The 20,263-nt window shown below is 41.7% G+C and overlaps 1 protein-coding gene across 2 annotated transcripts in view; it reads left to right on the forward strand.

Moving 5' to 3' along the window:
* The window catches only part of TAFA1 (TAFA chemokine like family member 1), a 213,419-nt gene that overhangs the window by 162,768 nt on the left and 30,388 nt on the right, over positions 1-20,263 (forward strand). Inside the window, exon 3 of one of the 2 annotated variants that reach the window (XM_066195475.1) lies at positions 8,335-8,475. In XM_066195475.1, the coding sequence (XP_066051572.1) occupies positions 8,335-8,475 (141 nt within the window). The remainder of the gene's footprint in view (positions 1-8,334; positions 8,476-20,263) is intronic. The other variant, XM_066195476.1, reaches the window with a different exon arrangement.

A 20,263-nucleotide genomic window follows, 5' to 3' on the forward strand; every position in this document is an offset into this window, starting at 1 on the left:
CTTAACACTGATTCTTTGGATGCCTTTTGCTGGCAGCATTTAGAACAACATTTTGAGGTTCCAAGAACAATATTCTGTGGATCACTCAAATTTTATTGTGAGGGTATTTTCAGGCCTAATTCCACTTTGGATTTTCATTGTTCTCTGGCAAGGAGCTAGAGATGTCAATATTGGAAATGTTCCTTTCTGTTCAGCAGCAGAAATGTACATTTCTCCACAGCTTTGATACCTAGAAAATTTGTTCTGGGGAAGAATTGTGCAGCTGCAAAGCAATGATCAGAATAGCACAGCAGGTCTTTTTAATCTCTAGTTTATACTGCTGCCTGCAGTTTAAGTTATAGGAGGAGCACTGCTTCAATACAGGCATATCACATCTATTTTGTCCAAACTCGGTTTTTTTATCCTCTCTGACATATCAAATATTAAATTTTCTAAACCACCCAAGTGACTAAGAGTATGATTTTTTTTTTTTTAAAGGTACTTACAAGATTTTATGCTCAGCCTTACTGGCATACATCATTTAGACCAAGACATCCTATTTACAAGTGATATAGACCTCTAGGAGTGTCATATCTCACTGAAAGTCAATGAAATTTAGAGTCATAATGCTTATTACTTTTTGATATGGAACTTCAGTTATTTCTCAAAAGTAACATTCTTCTCTTTCTGAATTAAGTCCTGCCTCTTCACACACATCTTTTAATGGCATTCCAGAGCTGTAAATCCCACCAAGACTTCTAATTTCTAACCTCCATTTCTCAAAGTTGCTGTAAGTTGGCCTCCCTTTGAAGTAAAAAAAATCTCATTAAAAGACTGAAGATCCCCACTAAGAGAACATTGGATTCTTGCCTGCCTCGTGAGTTACACGTCTGAGTTTTGTAGTTCATCAATACAGGAGTGCTGATAGTCCTTATTACAATTCCCTTGCCACACTCGCCGTGACAAAAAAGCAATCAGTCCTGGGGGGAGTGGGTATGGCCCAGGCAGGGACAGCTCCACACACAGGAGGTGGGATTTTCTCATAGATTCTGTCATTTTGGGGCTATATTGGACACAGGCATGCAAAATCCTGATTAGAACTGCTCACAACCCTGCTTAAATAAGAACTGGGAGCAGATTCCTCATCAGCATTCCTCTCCAGCCACCCTTGCCCTGTTGCCTCCCTCAGCCTTGCTGGTTATTCCTCTGCCTTTGGAGCTGCAATGTGCCAGAGGCAGGAGCTGCTAGAAGGCTGCCTTGTTGTTTTGGAGACCATTTTCCCTTTGATTCATCTGTAAGAGATTTTTATTTTATTTTTTTAATATGCATAAGAATCAGGTCCTGTGCAAATTTCTCGGGAGATCAATTTGCAAGGCTCTTTAGTAGAAAAACCTATTCTCTGGTGTGTATATTGGTTTGATATGGAAATCCATAAGCCAGCCCAAGATCCAAGCCCAGCTCACGTGCAGTGTGCTCTGGGTTTTCCTTGTGAATTCAAGAGTAGAGTCCATACCTTTTCTCCTTTCCAGAAAATATGTATTTTTAATTTCGGTGAATAAACCAGTTTGTGAGGATCAGAGTCGATTCTATTCTGGGTGTAAGTATAAGAATCTGTAAATCTCTCAGATAAAAAGCCTCCTGTGGCTGATGGCAGATAACATTAGTGGAAAATTGTAAAAGACTACAAATCCTTGTGCTAATTAGAGCTTTGCATAGCCCTGCTTCCCCTATTATACTGAATGGGAAATAAAATACAAATAAAAAAAAAGTTAATATTAAATTGAAATATTAACATTCTGCTGAGCAAAATATTTTAAAGATATCATTTTCCTCTAGAAGCTCTTTTGTTATTCATTTTTTGGAGAAAAGTTTGATTTCATAAAAATGGCCTTTTTGGCCACAATTACTCTTAGAAACTGAAGAGTTCCTAAGATAAATAACCAGAGATGCCTGTGAGAATGCACAGTGCCCCTCTTAGCCCAGGAATTCTCACTCCAGAATCTATCAGAACTTTGGCTGAGTGTGAAATGAATTTTCACAGGTAACTGACCTGCTTTGTGCAGCAACTCTTCTCCAGATTCTGACCACGGGCCAGCACAAAGCAAGACAATCTCATTATTTGTCTTACTGAAAATGAGGGTGTTGTGCCATGCCCCAGGCACTGGGGCCTCAACTTACGGGAGTGTTGCACCTCCAGGAGAACTTTTTTAAGTGACCTGGACATCAGAAAAACCTCAGGACAGCTTTAAAGTTTAACACAAGGTGCATTTCCAAGGGAAAACAGATTTCACTGGCCATGGTCCTCTTGTTCTGGTCTTTTGTAGAGAAGCAGCAGTTTCTCTAAGGGGGTACCCTGTGTCTCCAGAACCTTTTCACAGCAACAGCATCCGAGAAAATAATAACCCAACCCAAAACTTAATGACCCACAGTGGGATTCACGTTGCTGCTGTTGCATAGAGTCTTCCCAAAATGAAAATAATATAGGTCTTGCATAATGAACAATGAAATACTGAATATTAATGAAAATATAAATAGAAATTTAGGAAACTGCAGTCTATTCTGATCCACTGGCCTAAAAAGCACCCCACTCTGTATCAGGGGACTTGCAGAGCATGTGTGGAGCATTCCGAATTCCCATGGTCATGGTAATTTCACATATAAAGAATAGCTCATCAATTTATTTGTATCAATTATCATAATGGAAAATAATTAAGTAAGGAGTAATGCTGATGGGTTATACTTAGGTCACTTTTTTGATGGTGCCTTTATGTTACGTCAGGTTTATGAGCCAAGTTCAGCTTTTTTCTGACTTCATTGAGGGCAGTTAACCTTGACCTTGTGAAAATGAGTGAAAACCCTCAGCCCTCTCTGATTGCTCTGAAAATGCATCCTGCAAGCTCGATCCTTTTCCTTCTGGAGCAGATACACAATGTCAGTAGATTATATGTAAAAGAAAAATTGGAGTGTAATTGCTCTGTGGCTGTGAGGAGTCTTTTATTTGTTCACTTGTGAAGTGGCTCGTGGTGTAGCATGGGACTTTGTTTTTCCATCTGTTACATATTCCTGTCAGAAGCAAAAATGTTGCTTTGTAAGTTCCATAGTAGTGGCTTATTATTTCTTAAAGTAAAGTATAGTATTTTCCCCTGTGCACAGTGTACTCTGTAGTTCTGGCACATTAGCTGGCATAAACATTTTGATTAAAGCTTATGAATGTATTAATTACACCTGGGAAGTTTCCAAAGCTTATTCTAACTGAAAACTCTTTAAACTGCAGCCCCCAAACCTGAATTCTTTATAGTAAATGTAAAAAAATATATGGCTGCCACCAGGGTTTTTTTCCCTTTTCTCTTGGATGTTTGTATAAAGACATGGGGTGGTGAGGGTGAAAATTTTTTTATCCATTAGTTCCTGGGAGCACTTTTTTCAGGAAGTCTACAAGTGTCTGAAGAATTTTTGCTGTCACATTGTTAAACATTTGTTTGGAGTCTATAGAACTTAGATTCTCTTTTAAATTTTGTCTTTTCTCCTAGATCTAGCAGCAGCATCTGCATATACTTAAGCATTTTCAGAATAACATATTGGTCTACGACCTTAGCAGGACGATAGCACTGGCGCGTAGACTGGCCACTTGAAGCTATATAAATAAATAGAGCTACCACAAACCAGCTATTAGTCCTAATGAACTGTCTGAAAATGCTGATAAAATTGGTCCATATGATTTCTTTTGCTTGTATTCCCATGGTGAATTACCAGCAGTGTAACAGAGGCAGAATTTGGCATGATGTTGTTTGGGCACTGCTATTTTTTTTTGCAAGCAGCACAACCAGCTTCTTACAACAACCTTCATCTGGATTAGGCTGTGAGGTGCATCTGCAATGAGCTAGAAGCAAAAGTAACAGAGGGTCTGAATTCTAAAATCACTGGGTGTATGACCCCGAAAAGAAAGGCACATCTTACCTGTCAGCCATCTGTGCCAGCCCCAAACAGCCCAAGAAGCCTCACCAAAGCTCTGCTCATGCATTCATGCACACATGCATTCATTATGACTGACCTGCCCTAGGAAGGTCCATTAAGTGGAACTCATTTCAAGCACAGATGGTCCTGAATAGTTTAATGTCTGTCTGGTGGCCAGAGTAAGTGAATTCTTGATGGCCTTAGACTTCTGATCACATACATGCAGCCAAGGAGGAAATGAAAACATGTTTATCATTTTGATAAACAACCTCTCTCATTGCTGCAGGATGCTCCATGTAACTCAGCAGAGTCAAATACTATTAAATTGTCATCACTGTCAAAGGGAGAACGTAGGAAATTTTGCTACCTGAGTCATAGTTAATGACTTGCACAATGTATAACACAAATCAGTAGTGCTGTTTGCCTTTTTTATGTTTGTTTACTGATAAGTTCAGGCTTGGCTGGAATGCGGTGGCAAGTTATAATTTTGAAGTGCAAAATATGCTTTTATTATTACCTCCTAGCTAAAGGTATAAAAAACAGAAATGACTAGAAGATGGTTTTTTGGCTTCTGCCAGGCGTGCACTCAGACCTTATAGGTGATTAGATATTTTAAATCACAGCCTCCCACAGCAGACTCATACTCATGGTAAAATATTTCACCCTGTGGTATGTAAACTCAGGTTGGCTTTATAACAGAGACAAAAACAAGCATTATTTCAGGAGTTTGGTGTCCTCCAATTAGAACCAAACAATTTGCAGGGGTAACAAACAGTTGTCCTAGTTTTACAGGAAGAATGATCTATTATTTCTACACTTTTCTGTTTTAAGTCTGTGCAGGACACGGATTTCTGGAAGGCTGGGGAATATGAGCAGAGTGGCAATGACACAGATAGTTGCCATCTTCAGCAGTCCAGGATCCTCCATGGCAGGCAGTTCTGTCCCTCTTGCTTTGGTCACATTTCCTTCACGCAAAGCTGAGGGTCTCCTGTGAGCTGAGTGCTCAGAAAGGATCAGCTGTTCTCACTACCAAGTCCTGCTGATGTTTGGTGTGAAGAAGCTGTAAGTCATGGCAGGACATTTTCATTCATCCCTGAACCTTCTCAAAGGAAGATCAAAGCTCTTCCTGATCAGCAAGTTCCAATTCCATTTCTAATTTTCCGATTTTCTTGGGGCAGAAGGGAATTGTTTAAAAAAAAAAAAAAATTTAAAAAAAAGTAATTAAAAAAAAAAAAGCCAGGTGGACAAAACAGCCTCTTCATGAAATGCAACTGTCAACGTAACAGTCAGGAATTGCTTACTTTGAGGATTTTTAGACCCCTTTCCCTTCCTTTTAAAATCGATGCCAAATCCCCCATTGACTAGAATGTGTTGGATGAGGCTATTGTTGTGGAATCAAAGCCAGAAGCTACTGAAGCTCAATAGACCATAAACTTCCAAAACCAGAGACATTTGTGGGGTTTATGACAAGGATTCAAATTCTTGCTGCACTGGCAGCCTATCAGGGCAATAATTCACTTTTTATTTCAGGACTCCCAGCCATGTAATATCTTACCAGCTCTTCCCATAATCCAGATGAACCACTGAGGAAAAAAAAAAAAAAAGGCTCAGGAAAGTCATCAGATATTGAATTAGAGGATTTCTTGGTGGTCTGCAGCCCCCTCCCCCAAAAAAGAAGAAAGCTGGGAATAAAACATTAAAATCACAGAATGCAAAGTTATTTCACATATCCATCTGAACACATTGAGCGCATTTCAGTGGAAACTGAAGATGGATCCTTGTTCCTCTCCCCACTCAATTAATTTCCTCATTTATGCAGTTGAAGTAGATTTAAATAGAACCACCCACCCTCAATATATTTGTGGCGTATGTTTCTGTGAATGGTGTAGTAAGGAGTATGCTTTTCCAATGAGGTTTTTTTCCTGTTCTCACTGTGTCCATTTATATCTGTCTCTATTCCCATTTTGTATATGGCTTTGTAAAAGTCTCACATGTACATGCATGGTTGGTAAAATTCATACCAGCAAAAATACACTGCATGCAATGCTACCCAGCAGGAGGCATCCATAGGCTAAACATGCTTTAATGGAAATATCTGATCCCACTTAGCAGATTTTTCAGGAAAAATGCCTGTATAACATTCAGAATTTTCTCCATGTAAGGTGGATTTTTTTTCTTCTCCATCAGCCCTGGAAGGGGTCTTTCTATTATTATAATAATTATTAATATGTGCATACTTTTATAGCCTATGTAGATAAGACTTCCAATTAATGTATTTAACTGTCCAGCAGTTTTTCATTGCTTTTAGTTTCATTATGTTTTGCCACTCCTAAGCAACTACACACTTGGAGCTAAATTCTTTACTGCTCCAGCAACTTGGGCTTCCACATAACAATTAAAGGTGTTATAAAGCTCTTCCACCACAACCCATTATTTTGAATAGATAACGGAATAAGCAAGACTAGGTCATGTGGTTCTTAGTACTCATATAGCAAATTTATAGAGAAAATTAAGCATTTAGGTTATTCACAGATATTTTCCGCACAGTCTATGTAGTCTAAAATTAGAAACGCTTATTACTGCGTATATTATCTTTATTGTTGGAATTGCAATCAATAAAACCACAAATCTCTCTTCTCCTAGGGCATGACCATAAGATGGATTAAACCAATGAGAATCTTTTCATTGCTTTCAATATGACTTGGATAGGGGAACAGGGAGTTTGTGTGAAGGATTACTTCATAGAAAATGCAAGCATTTGGGGCTGAGTTGATTATCACAATTCCTCTTACTCCTCGGAGACACTTCAAAGGCCGTTTGTCAGAGGATGGCTCTCTGAATTGTTGGGATCTCTCTTTTTTGACACCTATTTGCTTTCAAAAAGCTCGTGTCAGCAGGCCAAACACACCTAATAACTGAGAGGTGCAGCAGCATGTCTCTCCAGATGACTTCAATATTTACTACAGAGTTAATCTCATGCTTGCAAACTCCACCATGTGACCAACATCAGGCAAGGCAGAATCATCTCTGTCTACTTACCCAGTGCTTCACTAAAAATGCCACATTTGTAGAAACCCCAGGTACCAGGACTCACTCCTGGCAGGGAGATGCCACTGGACTCCCAGACCTCTACCAAAACCCCTTGTCCACAGCCAGACCTGGATCAGCATCTCCACACTTTCTTTTCTATTCTCTTACCTGGCCACACAGCACAGAGTGCCAAAAGCTCTCAATATTCCTTCCAAAAGAGCGAAAGACAAAGACATGATAATGTGGTTTGTGTTGTAGTGAAAGCACTGTGGGCTTAGCAATTCTTAATGGCGTGAAAAAATAATGCTCTTCTAGAAAATCCTGCACATCCTGCCCTTTAGTGGGCAGCACAAGAGGTTTTGTACTAAGTTGAAACAAACCCTGCCAGATTCATGGTGCAATTTCAGAAAGTAGCCAAAAATCTGCGGGGAACAGCCTGGCACCATTAAACACTCAGTGATTACGAGCTAAATGCAATCTGAAGTGAGGAATGGAAAAATTATCTGGGCAGGGCATTAACCCACTGTGGTGTTCGTCTCCTTGCCCTGCAGAGCTGAGGTGAAAGGGAATGGCACACCTGGCACTTCATTTCTGTGCTCAGCATATGGCACAAGCACCAAGCACTCACAAACCCAAAGCCACCGTGGATCTGTCGATCACTCCTCTGTGCCCTCCTTCTAATAAAACTATTGCAAATGTTCATAAAGAACAATTAGGGAGAAGCCTAATTAAGCCTGGTGATCTCACACACAATGGGAATGTTGCCTGCCTTAAAACTGCCTATTTGGTGAGTGGGGGAGCAAAGGGAAGTGATGTTGGGCCACCCTGTAATCTGGAGAGACTCATTGTCATTCCCTAAGGGCTGAGTACTAGCACAGAATCAAATATTTGGAGAAAAATCTTATTTCTAGATGGATTCCCTTAGTCTCTGTCCTGGTATGAGAAAGTATTTGGGGAAGAGGCCTCCAATATTAAAAGCATTAAACAAGCCAACAGTGGTTGCACATTTTCTGTAGTGTTTTACCTACATTTCTTCAGGACCAGACATTGAAAACACTATTTTTAGGCCAAAAGTTATGTAGATGTCATAGAAACTTCTAATACAAGAAAGGCAAGGGACACTTATCTGCATTTTCTATTAAAAATGTAGTATAGCAGTACCTGGCTTATTTGGGAGCACACAGAGACAGAAATAAAACTAAATAATCCCACCTGTACAGAAGCTGGGCAGAGGCAGAGACAGGAGCACACCTGGGTGCTGTGATTAGCCACCGCTGCTCTTCCTAATCAGAGTGTCAATATTCTCTTTTTTCTTTTTCTTTTTTTTCTTTTTTTTTTTCTTTTTTTTTCTTTTTTTTTTTTTTTTGCCAGAAGGAGGAACGTGTGAAGTTATAGCAGCACACAGATGCTGTAATAAGAATCGAATTGAGGAAAGATCACAAACAGTAAAATGCTCCTGTCTACCTGGGAAAGTGGCTGGGACTACAAGAAACAGACCTTCCTGTGTTGATGGCAAGTAGCTCCTCCTGTGTATATGTTTCTCTTTGTGTACCATCCAGTAGAAAGCTGTACGTCTTTAGATTGTGCATAGGAATTTTGTTGTGTTCTTTATCTAACAAAACAGAAAAATCTATAAGCATAAATATGTTTTTAGATCACATTCTTGCTGCTTTAGTGTATAGTGCTTTGCACATGGGTCATGTGAAGATTTACCCAGTATGGATGCTTTGATGAGTATAAGAGATTTATTATTCATAAATACCTGGACAAAATTATCCCTTTAGTCACTTCACAGGCCCTCTTCGGTGCCACATTGGTTTTGATTCATAAATATTTCAAAGGACAACTGCCATTCATTTTGATTTAATTAGTCATTTGGAAAGTCAGTGGCAAGATAACATAAATAAATGAATCTTGTATTCTAGTCCTGAAACAAACATTACAGAAAGCTGAAAAAAATCTTTGCCTTTTGAAATCACTGCTGCTGTTGCTTGTCACAGGGATTTGGGGTTTTTTAATTCTTTTTTTTTTTCCTGAAGGAAAAGCACGATGTTATTTGTGTCTGGGTTTCAGATGAGGTTTAGCTCCACAGGGTGTTCTCCTCTCTGGGGCTCCCCTGCCAGCACTGCAAGGTGAAACCACAAAGCAGTCTGGGAGAGAGCCACGGCTGGGAAGTGCTTAGGAAATATAAATCACATAAGAAGATGGGGAGTAAGTGGTACTAATCCCATTAGTTACCCTTCCCAAACAAGCTGCTCCGTGCTGCAGAATCCCTCAGTGCAGCAGCTTTGTGGAATGGAGTATCTTGTAAAAATCCCTGGCTGTTCTTTTTTGGTGAGCTGTTTTTGTGTGCTGTGGTTTGTACCAACCCACAGGTGCTTCGGAGAGCCATGGGCTGGTTTTGTGCAGCACTGTAGCCTCTGTGATGGGCTCCCCTCACTCTTTCCATGCTGGAATCCCATGGGTGGTGATGTCTCTGCCAGTTTTGGAAGCACAGTTTCCTCTTTGGGGCTGTGTTTGGCACTCAGCTTCACCCCAAGCGAGAGTGGGCAGCTCTACAAGCAAATATTGGGAAAAATGTTCTCTCCTGCGTACCTTTCCCCAATCCCAGGCTGCCAAGGGATTAGAATGGAGCAGGGAGTGGTCCCGTGTAGCTCAGACAGGAGCTGCAGTTAGACAGGAATATTGGCAGGTGTTGTGGAATGGAGAATTGTGAAGGCAAAAATCATTCTTGCAGATTTGACACCAAAGAGGTGAGAGGATAGGGGCTACGTTAGAGAAATGAGAACCTCGTGTTTTCTCAGCATGTATTCCTGTCATGTGGATATCTGGTCTATATATTAAAGATACAAAAGGAAATGTTTTGCTATTTAAAAAACACATTCAAATGTTTAAATTATGAAACAGTGTTTCATAGTTCGTTACGCTGGGAATGCGACTCAGCTTCTGAACTCATGATTAAACCCATGCTATGAATGCACCTGTGAATGATTATGCTTTAGTCCACACCCTGTCATTCTTTTATTCCTTAATTACCCTGATAAAAAGAAGCTTTTCTTTTTCTGCTAAGCACACTCATAAAACGGTAGGTGAAAACTGCAGCTGGTTGTAACCAAAGATCAGCTGTACAAGCCTTGAAGAATTTCATGTTCTTCTTCATCAGGTCATGAAATACAGAGGCAGCAGATAGAGCAGGGAGACACCATTAATTCAGCTCTCATAACTCTGTTCAGAGAAGAGAAGCTCAAAGAGTGCTGTGTAAAGAAAAAAGTCGGGTGCAGGTGTGGACTGGAGCCTAATTGCTCTGTCAGGATTACAATAAAGAGAAATGTTATGGTGTGGAATTTTGAAAGGAGTTAGGATAAAACAATGGCTAATATGAAAGTGTAAGGCAAGTCCCATTGAAGTCACTGGTAAGACTCACTGTGACTTCAAAGCCAGCAGACGTGAACTACAAAGGAATGTCTTCCCCTTTCAAGTTCAGTTGTTGTAGTCAGCCCATGGCTGCTTTTGTAGATGGCTGGAGAACGGTTCAAAAGTCCAAATACGCTGCTGGTAAAAATTAATCCAAGGGACATTTGCTTTGGCCTTTGTTTTATCCCAGACTTTGCTTTGTGGCTTTTGACATACTGACCTGGTTTAAGTCAAAACTTTTTTCCAATTTGGTGGTTCTGTTCTTGTTAAGACAAACTCCCAAAACCTCCCATGGGAGTCCCATTGACGTCAGTGCTTTAACTCACACAAAGGTTTGGGATTTGCTGTTTGTCTTGGACATGAGAACATTTCAAAAGGTCACCTGCAACTTTCTACCTTCTTTATCTACCATATTGAAAGGATTAAGACCAGTTATTCTCAGACTAGGTTTTATTTACAGTGTGTAAATGTATATAACTTCAAGCCATAATGTGTCACCAGGAAATCTTGCTTGAGTCCTAATTAAATATCCACAGGTGTTCAGGTGCAGCAATATACTCACACCCAAACAGAGACATCACCTCTGAGAGGTGACAAGGACTGGGTGATCTTTGTGAGCAGTTTGGCTGCTGGTTGATCATCACCTCGAGCCATCCCCACCCCATGGCTGTGTGCTACTGTGTGTAAAACAGGCTGAACCTCAGTATCGCCCTGCCAAACTGTGACTTCATGGTATCGGGGTCAAGCTTTTGGTGTTTCCCAGTTAAATTGCATCAGAAAGCACCTCATCAAGGCTGCTGCTTTGACAGTGTGAGTCCATGTTGCAGAGCAGGGATTGCATTGCCTTCCACTCCTGCCAGCTGTTGCTCTGGGACACAACTGGGCTGTGTGGAGAGCTAGCTTTGTTTTCTCTTTCAGAGAATACAATTATATGTAGGAGTCATCTTAACATTTGTAGTAAGTATCAGGGGTGATGAATGGTCCTTTTGTCCCTTTTGTTGTGAGATCTGCTCATGGCTAGCACACCATCCCAGTACACAGGGCCTGGCATGCAGTCCTCCTCCTACACGGGCCAAAATTCAGGCTGAGGTTATTTGTACTATGAAGGGCATGAAGTTGATGTGTATTCCCAAGTATCACTTCCTGCCAAGTCCAGCAAACTTTTTCTTTGGGATCTCATCTTAATAAAGCATAGTGAGGCCAGACCGTGGCAGCCTCAGAAGTCATAAATGATTCCTTGTGGCTCATTCAGCAGACACTGTCCCAAAAGCTGCTTCCATCACCAGTGAATTATGCAGAAGCAACAGAGGGAGGAAAACAAAAGCCAAACCTTGCCATGAAACACAGACACCAGTTTCTGTTTCTTTGCCTGTTCTGTTGCACATTTACTTTCATGATTCCCTTCACTATTTCAAAGCCTTTTTTTTTGAAGGATGGTTTGAAGTGCTCCCTTCCCTCTCTCCAGTTTATCTTGCCTGCCACTTGGCCACAGCACACACCACGGGCATCTGCTCAGCTCTCTGCCATGGATATTATTTTCTTCATTTGCCCAAATACCTCTCCAGAGCAAGCCCCAGGTGGATTTACTTCCTCCTGTGTTACAGGAGTTTGAGAGGATCCCTTTTTCTTGGGAAAGCAAAGTCCAGCATTTCTAGTGGGCTCCTGAAGGCCCTCAGGTCTCTCAGCAGAAATCTCTGTCACTGGTGCAATTTCTCCTGTAGGCTGAGGTTTTATTCCTTTGTCATATCATTACTATTAAAAAAAAAAAAAAAAAAAAAAAAAAGATATTTATAACTTTAATACTGTCACTTTTATACTGGGAATGTCATGCTTTTTACCACGTCCTTTAAAGTGGTATTGAACCATGCTCTACAGTCAGTAGGTGGTTATGTCTGTGTTTTCCTCAAGGCTTGTGAATAATATATAATTTGTTCATCTATACTGGAGTTTACTATGTTACAGTCAATGCTCTCAGAAACACCATTTTTTTTCATGTTTCATTTTTCCGTTCCCTTCCCCTCAATCTTCTTCCAGGCTATTTTCAACTCTTTCACAGGCAACCTCATATTTCTTGCATAATTATCTGTGAAATTTTTTGGACCACAGAGTATGGAATAACAGAAAAGCACCTGCACTGGCTTTTGAAATCAGCCACAAAGGGACTTTGGTGCAGGTTGTGCATATTACCAGTACTTTTAGGGAATGAGGTGGGTTTAACACGGGTGAAAACCAATGAGGAAAAAGGAAGGTGCTACTAAAATGCTTAGCAGTATCTCTCCCTCTAAGTTACACCTGTAAGAAAGGCCTCTGCAGACATGTGGCGTGATCCCATTCCAAGTTTTCTGCAGCACAGGATTTGAAGCATTAACTCTCATTAAGTGGTTTAGTCTGCATGGTTTGCTCCTGTTCTGTTTTATACCAGTCATGCATCAGGGGAAAGAGAAATCCTTCACTGATACAGAAAAATAAAATAAAATAAAGCCAATATTTTTGCTTTTCACAGATTGATTTTGGATCATCTCAAGTTTCAGATGGTTCCACAATGTAAGAAATATTAGCACACATGCACATACTTCAGATTTCTATTAGTTTGAGGATCACTAGCTACCATGTGGTCCTGTGAATTTACGTCACACTTCATCAGGGCAGAACGACCAAACCAAAAATGAGTCTTAGTGGGAGCACCTTGACTTTTAATGGTGTGAGGGCCGGCACCTCACACCGCTCCAGTCATGCTGCTGGATGATTGGTGCTGCTCATCCTTATTTTTCCATGTGCAATAGCTGGAGCAGAGAGAGGACAGCATTCACAGCACACATTCCATTTGCTGGCACTTGCCCAGGACCCACAAATGAAAATTCTCACCTGGTCTGTCACTCCTTAGGCAGACAGTAAGTGCAGCCACCCTGTTGACATCAGTTCATGTATATTTATTTTTGTAATATGGGTAGGACACCGATTGTGGAGCCAGCATCGATAATTCAGGAGTGTTCCTTCAGGACAGAGGTGCAGCTCAGCCCCTCGTGCTGGTGCTCAGCCTCAGCATCCTCCCCCAGCACTGGTGCTACCCCAGCTGGCACCGGCTGGGAGGTGGGCAGGGAATGCACAGACCCTTCCCTCTCCCTGCAGTGAAAGCAGGATTCAAGCCTTGTAGAGTCAAATGAAAGGCTCCTATTGACTTTGGGTCAAGTCCTTAGTAAATGCTTTGTTAGAGATAATCCTGTATCTATCAGCACTTATATCAAGTGAAAACAGTTCAGTCACAAAGCCAATAGTTTTCTATTTATCTAATGTGTACTTTAGGTGGTATCACCAAAAAGCCTTTTTTTTCCCTCACTCTGTGAAAATACTTTCAATCAATTCTTATTTCTTGAAGAAAGGGGGAAAAATGCTTTTTGAAATCCAAGGAGTCAGCTTCTCATCCCTCTAGCTGTGCTTCGGCCTAGATAAGAAGAGATCTCAGGGTCCCATATTATTAATTCACTGTCTATATGAATAACGAGCAGCCTTGGTGAATTATTCCACACTCCTGGGAAAATCTATAGCCCTGTCCTTCTGCAGCACCACTGGAGCCAAGCAGTAAGCTCATATTTATTTTTATTTGGTGAATTCAGATGACTTCATTTGTAAGGAGGAAAAAAATGTCTCTCTTTCCCTCTGACATCCATTTAGGAAGCTCAGAAAAAAATCACAGAATATCGCATGTGCTATTAAAAAAACAAGAAGGGGGGAGAAGTCTAACTTTGCTGAAATATTTTAGGCTTTCTTTTTGTCCAGATCATGTCTTCTTGAAATGCCCTTGCAACCACCCTGAAATCACAGCCAGACCCTGAGAGGTGCTGACTTCAGAGGGAGCAAAAGCAAAGCTGGAAGAGGCCACGCAGAGTAATTAATTCATTTACCCAGGCACAGAATCCTCATTAGCAGTTTGCCTCCCCATGGCAGGGCAGAGGCTGAAGGGAGCAGAGGGGAGGCGAGTGCCTGACCCTGCCAGTTCTGGGTGAGATTTCATGTCAGAGCACAGCCCCGTCTCCTGAACCCAGACCAGGTTGTGCCTCTCCCCGAGCCAGTGGATGTGCAAACAAATCTCTCTGTGGGCATATGGAGATAAATGTATGTGTACGTATGTATGCATGTATGTATTTCTGTGCACACCCTGCAGAGCCACTCACAACCCTGTCCATTTTCCTAAACTCCACAAACCCTCCGTGCCCTCATTTGGCACAAACAAGCAAGTTTCTTGGCGTTTCAAGAGCCACTTTACACCGGCTGAGAATCTGGGTGTCAAACCACCTTCTGAGAGCGTTTTGGATGCTGCACTTGGGCTGTGCATGTGTGTTTAGGAAAGTTTGTGGGGCTTTTTCTGTTGGTTGGTGGAGATATTGTTGTGATTTTGTTGATGACATTGGTGGGAATTTGGTGTTGTTTGGGGTTTTTTTTATTTTATTTTTTAGGATCTGGATTTTCTGAGTAGGTTTTTTAACTTGGGTTTTCTTTTTGATGGTAAAATTAGTTTTTAGGAGAATTTGTATTTTTTTCAATATTTTAGTTGTCAGGTTTTTTTCATATGACGTTATTAATGTATTGTAGATATTTCAGAGTTTTGGTATTTTCTTTGTGTAGTTTGAATTAGTTTATGGTAGATGGTAGGATTGTGTCTTTGTTTCCGGGGTAATTTGTTTCAGGTGTATTGTATGTTTTTGTGTGAAGGTATAATAGTATATTATTTGTTTTGGATTTTAGTTTGTATTAGAGTTTTAGTATGTTTGGTATAGTAGTGTTTAATGGTGGAGTTATTTTATTTAAGGCATGATAGCTTATAGTTAATTCAATTTTTTTTCAGATGTGTGTGTAGGTATAGAGCCTTCCAGCACCCAGAGCTGCTCAGACACACAGGGATGATTTCCTGTGGCTGGGGTGCACACAGGCAGGACATTCAAGGAGCAAACCTGCAGCTCACCTGAGGCAGTCTGCAGGGAGGGCTCCCCAGGTGGGTGCTCCCCCATCTCCCAGCGAGGGCTGTGCTGTTCCTGCTGCCTGCAAACACCACCAGGCCCTGGGAACAGGGGAAGAGATGCTCCTCATCCTGGGGTGAGGATGCTGCAGCTAATGAGAGCCTCTGACTGTGCGTTTGTGTGAGTAGCTCCTCATCGCAGCTGTGATTTGTCTCCCCACCTATGCTTTGTGTTTCTTTCTTTCTTTCTTTCTTTCTCCAGTGACATTGTGGCTTCCTGTACAGCAAAGCAACCAACCTTTTTAATATCAAGCTGATAAAACAGCTGACTAATCCACCTCAATGAAGTGCAGAGAGCTCACTTAAATCCCGATTTCTGCAGGAAAAACATTTTCTACTTAAGAGGGGTAAAAAAGAAGCTGGAAGTCATGGCACTGTCTCCACCTGTGTGAGGGGTGGTCGCTTTTCCAGGCTCCAGCTGGCAGATTTCAGTGCTGACACCGAGGGAGCACACCCCTCACAGCCAACCAAGGTGCACAAACAGCATCCCTATGGTGAAATTAAGGAATGGCATGGCTCTGGAGCAGTGTGAAGACACACAGGAACATATAATTACTTCACCTCCATACAGAGGGAAGTAACCTTTCGCTCAAATACTTGCAATAAACCCGCCAGAGGCTAAATGGAAAAAACAGTAGGAGATTTCTCCTCTGATAGGAAGCATTAAGTGTTAATCACAGCACTGGAAAGAGCCTGGGAAGAGGGTTTGGAGGCAGGGAGGGCAGCTGGCCATGCCACTGTGCCAGGCACCAGAGGGAAAAAGCATGAGCTGGAAGGGAAAAGAGAGCCTAGAGAAAATTCCCTTGCAGGGGTGAAGCCACAGGCAGGACCAGGGGTTCAGGTTAAGGACTGGTCAGGCTGCCTGGAGAGCACAGAGAAAACAAAAGAAGAGGTTTCTGCTTTTGCAGATACAGATCTGCTGTGGTGAGCCCAGAACAGGAGACTCAGCCACCTGTGACCTACGTACAAATACACAGATGGAAGATCCAGGGGTAAAACCAGCTACAGCAATGCTGAGGAAGGCTTCTCACAACATCCCTTCATCCCGCAGTGCTGAGGGAGAGATTTCTAAACATCAGGAAGTGAAGTCTGGCGTGTATGTTTCCTGCATGGCAGCAGGAGAAAGAGATTTGCTACCATTTACTGCGTCTGTGTGGAGAGGTGATCCAGTGAGGGAGGATGTGTGGTACCTGAGGAGCAAGAGAGTGAAACCATTACATCCTTTAAACAAGCACTGGGTTCATCTTTTCCTTGTGTGGCAGAGCACACATGCACAACCCAAGTGCAGCATCCCAAATGCTCTCAGAAGGTGGTTTGACACCCAGATTTTCAGCCGGTGTAAAGTGGCTCTTGAAACCCCGAGAAACTTGCTTGTTTGTGCCAAATGAGGGCACGGAGGGTTTGTGGAGTTTAGGAAAATGGACAGGATGGTGACTGGCTGTTAATCCTTGCTCACAGTCCTCAGGGAATGTGTGGGACCAGTGTCCAGCTAATCCATGGCCAAGGGGAGCTTAAGGAAACATTAGGGTCAGGTTAGCATCTGTGCTCTATCCTCTCACACCAAATCCTGGCAGGAACTCTGATCATAGTTTATCTCTGCCAGGGAAGACCATATCATTAAGTGGCTAATTCTGCATAAGCTCACACCACACATCTCTTCTGCATCAGATGCTGTGGTTTTGGTGCACTGTGAAATGCTGTGTGCCTACAGGTGTCCCTAATACACTGTAGAAAATATGTGATTGGAATATTGCAGAAAAAAAAGTCTTTTTTTCTTTTCTTTCAAAGCCACCCTCCATCTATAAACATGGAACTAGTTCACACGGCTTGAATGTGGTTTGTAGGATTAGGGTTTGAACACAAAAGTGGATGATTAAGTAAGAATGAAAAATGCTCCTCCACAGTGAGCTCTCTTTAAATTAATAAATGAGAACCTGAAGCTATTACACACTGAAATTTTAAAGAGGCAGTGACCAAATCTTTGAAGGAAGCAAACACATCATTTATCCTCTCACTGATGAAGAGAGCTCAAACAGGAGTCACTAATTTAGCACTGGGAGTGTTTGTTGTGTTGAACTATGTGAATTAATCTGGCAGCTGCAACTGGAAGCAGGCAAGTCAACAAGTGTTTAATTGATTTCAGAGGATCAATTATCCGTACAATTGATCACAGACACATTTATGGTTCCTCCTCTCAGAATACAACCAGGTCACTGTAGGACCCAAGCCCCTCAGCAGTGTGTCAGTCTGCAGTGTGCTTTGGGAGATTTTTATGGATTAATATTGCAGAATTGTCTTAAGTTTAATCAAGTAAGGTCGTTGAAAGCAGGGAATTTCTATCAAATCTTAGTCTTTTTGCTGAGGAAGTGTGCTGCTCAGCATGTAAACAGCCTTCAGAGTTTTGAACAGGTCTCCATGTGTAGGTGTCAACAAGCAGTTTACTAATCCTGTATACCAAAGAAAGCATTATTCCTCTTTGGGAGCTGTTTCCGTAAACCATTCAATTTGTTACAATAACTGCTCAAGGTTAAGCAAGATGGAGGATGGCAAATTTCAGTATTATTTAAAGAGTGCTCCCTCTCCCTTTTGAAACCATCATGCAAAAGACAGTGGTGGGGAAAGGAGCTGTGGTCCACAATTTAAGTGTTCTGCCCTGTGTCATTAGTACATAAAAACTATTCTGCAGGCAGATGGATTGCTTTTAATATGTGGATTTGTGTAATGGTTTCCTTCTGATTACAATTCCTAGGCAGCAGCCATACAGCAGAGTTTTCAAGATGCATGTGCATGGTCAGTACATTTTTTTTTTATCTTCCAAATGTGCCCAGAACTCAGGAATAGCAAGGTGAAACATCAGCACAAACCATCACTCAGGAATGAAATGGGGAAGCAAATGACACTGTCTTAACTGAGGACAAAGGCAAATCTCCCATTAACTCAAATGAGAGTAGAAAACCTCTCTCTATATTGGTTTTCTTATTACAAAATGCCCTGTCCTTTTTCTCCAGGCCCCTCCACAAAAACACCATCAAACACGGTTGTGTGTAATATAGTTATGCAAATAACAAATTAACTCCATTTCCTTTAGAAGTTTCCTTTCCTCCTCTTGAAAATTGCCAACTGGGTGAACACTTTTTCAAACAAGAGCACCTGTAGTCCCTGTTATACGTAAAAACCCAAGTTCATTAGTGCAGTGAACACTTTTATCACATTGGTTATCGAAGGACCCAGGAACCCCTTGCTGTGAGCAGGACAGCGACTACCACTGCTTTACACCATAGAGCACAGGAGCAGAGCAGCAGAGGAGAAAATCTGTATAGATTTGGGCAGGTTGTGTTTCCTTTGGGATTCAGGTCGGTAGCAGCGGCCCAGCCTCATCATTGCACTGGTGCTAATTCATTTCCCTTGTTTATCTGATGAGTTTGGTTGATCTGAATGTCAGGAAGGGAATCAGGTGAGGTGTTTGTGGTAGAGCTGGAAGCGTGAATTGCTTCCCCCTAGCACCAGGGCTGCTCCTTTCCTGGGATGGATGTGCAGTTCCAGCCACTCTGCCTCGAAAGATGGGGTGGATTAACTCGTGGGGCCAGGTGTGGAGAGAGGCTTTGGCTGCGCAGGAGAGCAGGCAGCCTCTGCTGAGAGAGAAGAGTTGTAGGGCAGCAGAGTAAAGCATGGAGGAGCAGGAATCTGCTGTCAGACCAGGGACAGAGAAAGGCTAAGAAAACAGTGGGGGGTTAATTGACGCAAACTCTCCATCAGTAAATGTAGCTTGGAAATTAGAAGAGTACTAGTAGCTCTAAGAGGGGTTTGGCAATAGCTTCCCACCAGGGATGACAGCTGGTTTTGAAGACTTCCAGTGTCTTTTGTCTCACCCACAAAATGCAAAGTAATTGGTATTATTTGATCAAAATACACTGCAGCATACTGGCGAGCAATGGGTGGGTCACAGACATAAAAGCCAAGACAAAAGACCGTACAGCAGACTCATAAAATTCATTTTTATGTTAGAGACCAAAAAAAAACCCTCTTGAAGTCTTTAGTTACAGTTTGACTTTATTTGATACAATCATTTTTTATTGTTTGGTTGACCAACATTGGTATCTTTTTTTTTATTCATTTATTTGCAATAACCTGCTGATAAATCAGCTTTAGCAGTGGAACCAATTAATTCTCCATTGTAAATATTGACTTAGATATTTTTAATCTATTCTGTTTGTCAGAGATGGCAGTCTGGACCTCCCTGGATGAGCAATAATGAGGCAGCATTGCAGAATCCTTTTCCACTAGTCCTCTGAAATAGCCCATGTAAATTCTGTGTGATCATTGCAGAAAAAGACCCCACAGCATTTGCAAACAAAAATTAGGTAAATTATAGTTTTGCTACATGGCTTGCACTCTACCAATGACCCCTGGTGCTCACAAGTGAGGGTTCCAGCAGAATGTGTCCATTTGAGTTTTCAGGTTTCCCAGCTGAGATGCTCATTAACACATGGCCGGGTGGGAACTGTGATCAGAAATGATCTGTGATTACACATGGACTAAATGTGTTTTGTGTAGCCAGGTCAGATAAATAGAATGAATGGAGGAGGTTTTGAAATTCCGAAAATTCAAACCTAATTGTAAATCACCCAGGTCTGTGTTTTACTATTTCATGGCACCTTTTGAAAGCTGATACAACTTCCTAACAGAAGGAATAAATTGACAAACCAGGTTAGAAGCTTAAGCTCTGAATGTAGCAACCCTTATTCACAGGTCTTCAGTGAAACCTCCTCCAAGTGTGTGCTGAACCCTACCAGTGTATTTCTCAAATCATCAGGAACACTCATTCGTAGCTGGCTTTGGGTTAGACCCTTTCCATCTGATCCGCTTTCATTT

The sequence above is a fragment of the Chamaea fasciata genome, unplaced genomic scaffold (assembly GCF_029207755.1).
Source record: "Chamaea fasciata isolate MVZ Bird 193981 ecotype frontalis unplaced genomic scaffold, bChaFas1.0.hap1 SCAF_13, whole genome shotgun sequence".
In the NCBI taxonomy this organism is placed as follows: Eukaryota; Metazoa; Chordata; class Aves; order Passeriformes; family Sylviidae; genus Chamaea; species Chamaea fasciata.